The 8,942-nt window shown below is 38.5% G+C and overlaps 1 protein-coding gene and 1 pseudogene across 1 annotated transcript; both read right to left on the bottom strand.

Moving 5' to 3' along the window:
* Positions 1 to 489: 489 nt before the first annotated feature.
* LOC148316948 (HMG domain-containing protein 3-like) lies at positions 490 to 3,822 on the bottom strand (annotated as a pseudogene).
* Positions 3,773 to 8,438, bottom strand: LOC148316947 (uncharacterized). The gene is made up of 9 exons (XM_088286932.1): positions 8,297 to 8,438; positions 6,487 to 6,644; positions 6,279 to 6,373; positions 6,068 to 6,166; positions 5,146 to 5,259; positions 4,908 to 5,015; positions 4,639 to 4,822; positions 4,149 to 4,207; positions 3,773 to 4,011 (listed from the first exon to the last, which is right to left on the bottom strand). Exons 5-9 carry the CDS (start codon positions 5,158 to 5,160, stop codon positions 3,871 to 3,873), a joined length of 507 nt encoding a protein of 168 aa, XP_088143058.1. The 5' UTR covers positions 5,161 to 5,259; positions 6,068 to 6,166; positions 6,279 to 6,373; positions 6,487 to 6,644; positions 8,297 to 8,438; the 3' UTR covers positions 3,773 to 3,870.
* Between the last annotated feature and the right edge of the window lie 504 nt (positions 8,439 to 8,942).

Here is an 8,942-nt window from a genome sequence, read left to right as displayed (position 1 = left end):
ACACATTTTCACATGCTAATCAACGCTTGCTTGCTTGCCTTGGGACAATTTATGTTGATGATATAAAAATAGACTTGACCGGGTAGGACTTAAACTGTAGTAATACAGAAAAAGGATGAACTCAGTGACCTAAGAATGAGTAGCTCTTTTCATCCACTTATGTGTAATTACTACAAAGCCTTGTGACATCATTCATCTCAATACATCATTTTAAACAAACAAATTTGTCTTTTTTGACATAACAATATGTGACTGAATAAAAGACATCTTCAAACATTGTTATTGTTCAGTGTCTTCTATTTTTACTATTACTTATTATTTTTTGTCATACATTACATCAGGGGTGTCAAACTCATTTTTGTGGACGGGCCACATCGTAGTTAAGGTTCCCCTCAGAGGGCCGTCATGACTGTGAACCCATATAAATTTATGATCACTTTACGTTATACATACACACAACAAATGGATGGAAAGCCAGTCAGTAATTTATTTGAAAAGCGGAAGTTTAACAAATAAATGGCAATATTTAATATCTAAATGTTGTTAAAAGCGAAGAAAATGTGCTAGAAACAGGAAGTTGACACACATGATTTACCCTTCGCGGGCCATATAAAATGAGATTGGGGGCCAGATCTGGCCCCCGGGCCTTGAGTTTGACACACGTGCATTTAAAATTATATTTATCCAGTTAAATAGTTAAACTCAAATATTAGATGTCAATGCTAAATATGTAGTGTATCTAAATAAAGTTTTTCACCTAATATATGGATGTTTTTTTTATATGACATGAAAAAAACTTGGACCTCTAAGTTTTATTTAGTTACTTCCATTTATCTGCAGTTTTAGTAAGCAAATTGGCTAAACACCTGCATTTAGTTCCACCCAAAACATTTGTAAACAGCCAACATTAAGACTTAAAAAATGCGATTTAGGTATACGTACTAAAGGATAATGTAAATGGCAGTCAATTTAAAACTGAACAAAGGTTGGACTGCTCGGAGCCACTTTTGTGATCCTGGCATGGAAGTCCATTGTTTCAGAGGGGTCTCGTTCACACCTCCTGTGGTGCAGCTGTGATCTAATCTTCCTGCATTCCTCTCCTGAGTGTCTGGTCATTAGCATGGTCTAAACTTCAGTTACACTTAAAGGATTTCATACTTTTGACTATTAAAGGAATATAAGAGTTTGAGCTTAACATAGTTCATTAGATGTTGGTGCATCCAATGTATGAAAATGTGATATTGTAAAATGCTGAGAGTGTGACTGGTGGCGCGAGGCTGGTTGCGGGGGTTGTGCAAGAATGGAATGTTTTAGAAACAGAAGGTGCTGAGCGAGACGAGATGACTCCGGGACCAGTGGACGAAGGAGAGGCCATCGGGGGATAGCACAAGCAGGAGGAGTCGCCACGGGATTCGGCGGGAGGAGAAAGACCAATGAGAGCGAGCTAAAGTTAACTGCAATAGACATAGCCAATAGAATCATGCCAGGATGCCTTTGTCTGTGCCATTTTGCATGTTGTATAGTATGAATCAGGACTGGGCAACTCGGAGGTAGAACACATTCGCTGGTGGCAAGAGAGGTGTAGACTTGTATTGAGAGGGATTCGAGATCCAGGTGCCATGTAGAAATCTGTGTATTGGGAATAAATCCATTCGTGCGTGAAAATGCCGGCTTCCTGATACCTTTCTATTGCAGAACGAGCGCGCATATTGTTGGATGTGTGAGAGTTGGGTAAGGTCGCAAATTGGAGTCAGATTACTTATTTGAGTTTACATTGGGTTAAAGTTAAATTCTAACATTGATATAAAGATAAATTCCAACAGTACTTAACATTTACGTGACATTACATAATGCCTAACTCATCTTTTGTCATTTTTGCAACATCTGCATTTGACTATGATGGTCTATGGGGAGTCATTTCCGATTGCATGATATTAAGCATTACATGTGCGGGGAAATTGTTCTTCAAAATGTTCGAGATAAATTGAGATATCATCTGGGGTGCTCCTGTGCATCACCTGCAGTCTATTGCAAATAATACGCAGCAACAGCATCTCATTGTTGGGTGCCAACCTAAAATCGAGTTTGATTTTCCTCTTCATTGTTCAAAACAGTTCACAATCAATATTCTTTATACTTCTAGAAACTGCATGTTTTGGAAGACAATGACGAGAATAACAAGTCAATGAAACAGCAGGGCTTATTGCTACATGTAAATATGATATTTATATTTTCTTTCAGGTTGCTTTGTTTGTGTCATTATGTGTGTTTTATCTGAGTGATTTCACTGTCTTTGCTGTTGAATTTTTGCTATTGTGATACTGTATGTAAAGTGCTTTGTTACAGCTCCAGCTGTCCTGAAATGCGCTATATAAAAAAAGTTTTTTGTATTTTATGGAGGGGGGTATTAATTTCACGCATGCGGAGTAGGTACGTAATACCGTGGACATTCGCATTTAGATTTTTCATTATACATACGGTAGTTTTTATTTTTTAATTCTCTTAGTTTCTAGATTCGGTTGTTTTTTTGTAGTTATTCAAAAAGGTGAACAAAAATCAAATTTTCCATTTCTGATTTCAGAATTTGACGGAGAAACGTACAACAGGTACGTAAAAAACTGCGTTCACCATAGTTCCATGAAAATAATTTGCAACAGAAAGATAATAAAGTCCACTATACATTGATAGCATCAAATTCATCAACTTGTGCAGCACATTTTTGCTTTTCACAGTTTAGCAGTTCAGAAATATTGTCAAGAAGTAACAATGAACCCCCCCTAAAAAAACAATATTGTATTTTTCTTCATTGAATAGTATGCACCACTAAAAAAAATTACTTTTAAATTCAGCACTGACTGCTCCAAATGAATAAAAAGGTTAATTATTCCAAACAGCAATAACACACAATTGTTAAAGTGAAAACAGGGTGAATTCACATTTTTTATGGACAGCTTGATTTTTTTTTAGAAAAATTCTACATGTCTTCTCTGAAACATGCATGTCGAATCTGCAGTTAAAGAAAAATGTTTCAGTTTAACTGCCTTTTACAGCTCACCTTTAAATAAAATCACATTAACTTAACTGATTCAGTTTCATTATTGAAGACAAGACTCCAAAAGTCAGCACGTGTTAGGCAATCTTTTTCTGTTCGGACAATCAACTGCATCCGATTGGTGGGACACGTCGTGTCCTCTTTTAAATCGCTGTTCCAAAAGCTTTGCGTTTGTGTTCTTGTTTCTATGATGGACAATGTTTCTCAGCAAAAAAATGTGCGTCGAGGGCGCCATGTTGTTGAGGAAGTAACTGTTTTTTCGCATGCATGCGAAAAGCTGCTCAGCCATGCGTCTTTTCAATGACCACTGAAGTTCAGGAACCAGGTTGCCGCTCCTTAGGACTTCCTGTGGCTCGTTGCTGTTGGCCTCGTGGAAACTGTCGTATAACACATAATGCTCTGAGGAACCAGTGACTGGATGTCCATCTTTTTCGTCAGTTTGCCGCATGGTAAGCCATGGTAAAGAGATTTGAAGTTTTTTCTGCTGTGCTGCAGTGATGTTGTCAGGGGAAGACGCGGACAGCCTGCCTTCATGTGGCCTGAAGGAGACGGCGGTAGGGAAACAGAGGTTGGTATGAGTTTCTAAGCCCTGTGCAAAAATCACAGACAGCGACATTTGGAAGATGTTCAAAAGATAAAAGAAGGTCTGCAAAATCCCTCGGTGACTCCGCCCTCAAGTTAAACTTGAGGCCGTAAATCACAGCATGAGGACAGAGGATCACTGACCAGCCACCTTGAATGAATTTAAAACATGCAAAATGCTTAGAAAGTGGTCAAACAATTGGCTTCATATTTTTTTCACTCTCTTTATCTACAAGTTACAACCGATACCAGATCCTCCCCATAATCTTTGGACTATGTCTTGTCTTCATTTCTTCTCGTCGTTTGATGAAAAGATCCATCTGTGATCCTTTACGGTCTTGATTGCAGGCCTTGCATTGCTTGCGCACAGTTGAAACCTTATAAAAAATGTAATCCAGATTTTTGGGGAGAAAAAAAAAATCACATAAGCGGTATAGCAGAAAACAGTCGGAATTGGAAAACTGACGAAGAGACAGAGAGAGCGAGAGAAAGAGAAAGCTACAAACAAATGTACCTTCTGCTTCATTAGCTCTTCAACAAGGCGATCCTCTGACACGATTCCAACTTCAGTTTCTGCAGAGGATTTTGAAGACGACACTTTTTCAAACTCGGTGTTGAACACACTCCGATTTCCGTGTGTTCTTTCCAATCCATGGGGCTCAGTGGTGAAAACTAGATTTTACAGCAAAGGTTTTGTTTTTTTGCATGCCCTGGAAAACAAACATTTGTAATTAAATGCATGGTAATAGAATGAATAAAATGGTAAAATAATTTTAAAAAAAAAAGCATTATAAAATTTAAATAGTTGGGAAAAGTCAGAGAGAAATCATCTCCAGCTGAACAGAATGCCAGAAATGTTCAATGTTCACTTCACCATTGAAGTCCTCAGAAGCTTCCTTGATATCTCTCACTGATTTAAAAAAAACATTTTTGTTGATTCACTTCATTGGACACATTTTAACACACATCCACAGACCAAAAAAACAATATAGATTGAAGTTTACCAGGTAAATTCAGAACTCCTTTTTTGTGAAGGTCCATCATGACGACTGGCGAGTGGTAGCCACAGCAGACACATGAAAAGGAATAATCATGGCTTGTGAGTGCCTCAAAGTGGTTGTAAGCACGGCAGATGGTGTCTGAGGCGGAAAACTTTTCTTTCCTGAGGCTTTCCAGAGAATTGATCACCTTGGACACAGAGACGTTATTCTAAAATAAAAAATTGAAGAATAAAATCTTATTTTGATCACTAAGAAAAATCTACTGTGCATACCTGGAGGTTGTGTCTTAGAAACAAACACAGTTCAAGACTCAGTACCAGATGATCATTGAAGTTGTGCAGACCATCTTTCCATTCTTGATACCGGTAAACCATACGGCACTGCGGGCATACACGGAAATAGGTTGAAACTTCTAGTGTGTAGTAAAAAAAAACAAACAAAAAACGCACAAGCAATTTTCCTCAGACTGCAAACGGTCATTAAAATTTCTCAATCTCTCTCTCAACTTACTTCCAATGACACCATTCATGGTGACGATCCGAGCCTTCCCGGTGATTCTTGAAGACTTCTCAAGTTGTACACGACCGGGACAGACAGTGCAAAAGGTCTCTGCTGGATGCAAATCTGCCATAAAGTCAGTCACGCCGCAAAACGTCATCAGGCAGAATGTAATGTACAAGCTTTGTCAAGCTTTCATTTGACGGCGGATAAACGTCCTGCTGCTGTGCGGTAGAAGAGGCGATCTGCGTTTAAAACAGGTCCCGATTTGTTTGAAATAAATGCCATTTACTGATATTTTTGTGAATGCACGAAAGCTTGGTTTTGGCACAAGGACAATGCCACATGTTGTCCGAAATATTGTGTGACACCATTATCCTTCCGATACGGGTGTAATGATTCAAAACTGGCTCATAGATAGAAAAGCAAAGCCGCTCTGAGGTCTCCCGGAAGGCAACAAGGGCACAGAGAAGCACATGTTTAACCTGAGCGACTTTTTACCTTTGGAGATACGACACTTTCTTTGCCTCCCCAAAAAACTGAAGCTCCACCATTTCACCATGTTCAAGAAGCTGTTCTTCTTTTACGGTGCTGCAAGGAGCAAATGTGCTCACAGTACTTGAACGGCAGACCACTTTGAACCGCCGATGAGTGATATTGCCTGCACTCTTCCAGTTCACACTGTATTTTGTGGAGATGCCCCAGGTTTTCTTTTGAACATGAATTGGGACGGCAAAGTCACACCTCGACTCTTGAACTGCAGAAATGCCATTTTTTGGGTTCACCCAGACACTTTTTAAAGGATCCTCAATGGTAACATCTTCGGATTTTTGAAAGTGTTTTCTTTGAAGGTGTTTGGCAATATTCTTTTTGTAAAACAGAACATTGCAAAGGGGACATTTGGCTTTTTTCTTATCAAATTGAATATTTTTACCCTCCTGAGTAGCAGAGACAACAGAGGTTAAGGATGGTGAGGAAGAGGAATCAGTCTTTTGGAGTATGGAGGGCAGTGCAGTAGTTGGGCTCTGCTCGCCTGAAAAAGAAGATAGTTTGGTTCAAAGCGGTTGAATGGGATTCGAGGTTGGTTCCGAAACCGAGGTAGACATTTATAGACTTTTCTTTTGGCAAACCACCAAGTGTCCAACCATGTCACGTTTTCTGATGACTGTTTTATTGCAGACAGGACAATGAAAATGTGCTGAAATTCTACACTCCAAACGGCATCTGCATATCTTTATATCTGAAAAACAAAAAACAAAATGGTGTCTCAATAAATAACACCTCGTGCAAGGTAAACCTAAAGTATAAACTTAACGACTATCTATACACACACGCACGCACACACACTCTCACCTTCAAACAAGATTGCATTTTTGTCGTGGATTTCCAGGTAAGACTTGATCTTATACAGTTTGGCCGGTATATGTGTAGGGCACACGGGGCAGTGGTACAGCTTACAGCAGGATGTGCAGCGCTTAGCTACTATTTGTGCGTCACTCGTTATGATGCATCTACATAAGGTGTAAAAAAAAAAACTAAAGTTACAATAATGTCCAAATGACCGATGGATTTCAGATCAAAATGTTTAACCACATAGCGGTGAGATTTTGCTTTACTGATTTACACTCGCGACAAACAGTTCATCATAGTGAATATTTTTGCTGGATACTCTCAATGACATGCTTTTCTAATTATGTTACAATTTTAAAACGTTATTTGCTGAGAACTAGCCAGACCTGAGCCAACAACAAAACACACATGATTCATTTAGTTTCAAGCCCATTTTTGGGGGCGAGGAAAGCATCCCAATGTGAATCCGAGCACCCTAAAAATTTTAGACTGTTTAATTTTTATGAATATTCTTTTTTTTTTTCTTTTTTAGCAAACTAGAGAAGTGTTTTAACATGCAGTATTTTGTTGGGAATGAATATTTTAACAACAAAATTACAACAACCCACAAATTATTTGTTCCACTAAATCGTATTAATTCTATTTACATGATGAATAATTATGCTTCCTTCCAGTGATATACAGCAAATACACAGCCTTGGTGTAAATTGTAATTAACTTGGCCTAATCTAGTGCTTCTCAAATAGTGGGGCGGGCCCACATGTGACCCTGGGGAACTTGCTGTTTTTACAGCGTACAACAATGAAGTGTAATTGCACATCCACTCCAGTAGTCAGCAGTGGCGCTCTCCTTGCCCATTGTGCGAGTAGTAACTCTACGGTGCAGGTTTGTTTTGCAATGAAAATGCTATTATTTATAGTTGGGGCGGAGTTTGGTTGTGGGGAGGGGAGCAAATTTTTTCTTTTTCCTAAGGGGGGTGTAACATAAAATAATGCATGGGCTTAATCCAAGATATGTGAAACCTTTTTTTAAATGTCTACCACTTAATACCAATATACTACCATTGTAGTCCTCATTATTGCTGCATTGTCGTTTGCGTGTTTTTTTTTTTTAACAATAAAACATTTGAGGTGGTCAGAGAAAGTACCACTGTTCTCTGAACTGGAATGAGAGAAAGTTTCAAGCGAGTTGTTAGGAAAGATAATGATAATGGAGGAACAAAGAGTGGATTTTATATATTAGCATTCACAGAAGTAAATTGTTGTTAATGTGTTTTTTGTTTTACATTTCAGGCATTACATTTCATTTGAAAGTTAAAAATAGGTCCAAAATCCACTTTGTGTATTTTAGTAGCAAGAGGCTGGTTTACTCGAGGTGCTGCTGTGTCTTCCATCAGCAATTATTAAGGTGAGAATATTTATTTTTAACGTTTCATTCCTGTCGTACTTGGTGTGACTTTTAAATAACTTAAATCAGGTTGAATGTCTTAACCATACGTTTTCCCATAAAGTGCTGTTTCTCTTTTGTGAACGTGGTCATAAAACTGCTTAAATATGTACAATACGGCATCATTTATCTTGGGTGTTCAGCACCCCTAAACCTGACTCTAGAACCGCCCCTGGCACAGCTGCGAAAGATGGCTTCAGCAACTTTCGCTTTCAAACCTCGCGTTATCCTTTGCAGCCACGTAACGCAATATGGGTTGCGCAAAATTCACATCCAGTCGTTTTGGCAAAGGGCTGAAATCGTTCAAAGTATAATAAAAATAATATACTAGAATGGTCTTGCACAATTGGCTTCAGAGCACACTTACTGTTTCTTCGCTTTTTGTTCAAATAATGGGAGTCTTGACTTATTTCCGTCTCAAGAATGGCAAACGTCCAAGAAATTACGGTATTTCCGGGCTGAGTCGTGAGGAGGAGGAGCCTGAGAAGTGAGGTCTGCAGCTCTGCAGCTTTCGGTAGGAGTTGCACAGCAACACCAGGACGGTCTGTCTGCCTCTCATTTGTGGTGCATTTTGAATGGTGGTCGTGGCGTTTTATGTGGAATCCCTTTTCTGTGCAGCTTGTCCCAATTTGGATCGCTGGTGAGCTGAGAGAGAGAACCAATGTGCTTAAACTACCCACTCTGATGCTCTTGTAAGAGTATGATCACAGTACAGTCAGCCTTGTTGTTGCGGGTGGATAAGATGGATAGTAGTGGTAATAATATCACATGGAACCTCAAAAGTGACTAATTAATTAAATAAATACACCATGAAATGTTTAATTAAAATGGTCAGTTTCCATTCATTGATTAAATATAGAATTAAATTAATCAGCTGAATAAATAAATGTACCATTATATAATGGTTTCATTAAATGTTTCATCTAGTAATTAAATAAATAAAAAAAATCCATGTCATTCATGAATTAAAATACCAATGATTATCTGAAAATATAGGCTTAATAGTGGTTCAT

The sequence above is a fragment of the Idiotropiscis lumnitzeri genome, chromosome 21 (genome assembly GCF_059441095.1).
Source record: "Idiotropiscis lumnitzeri isolate Australia: NSW breed Sydney's pygmy pipehorse chromosome 21, RoL_Ilum_1.0, whole genome shotgun sequence".
Classification (NCBI taxonomy): Eukaryota; Metazoa; Chordata; class Actinopteri; order Syngnathiformes; family Syngnathidae; genus Idiotropiscis; species Idiotropiscis lumnitzeri.
Note: the sequence above shows the minus strand (reverse complement) of the source record. Positions and strands in the feature narration are given on the sequence as shown.

Coding starts and splice junctions, on each gene's coding strand:
- LOC148316947 (XM_088286932.1), bottom strand. Junction 4,208..4,638: donor AGGAGTTCTGAATTTACCTG/GTAAACTTCAAT, acceptor AATCCTCTGCAG/AAACTGAAGTTGGAATCGTG. Junction 4,012..4,148: donor AAGAGCTAATGAAGCAGAAG/GTACATTTGTTT, acceptor ATTTTTTATAAG/GTTTCAACTGTGCGCAAGCA.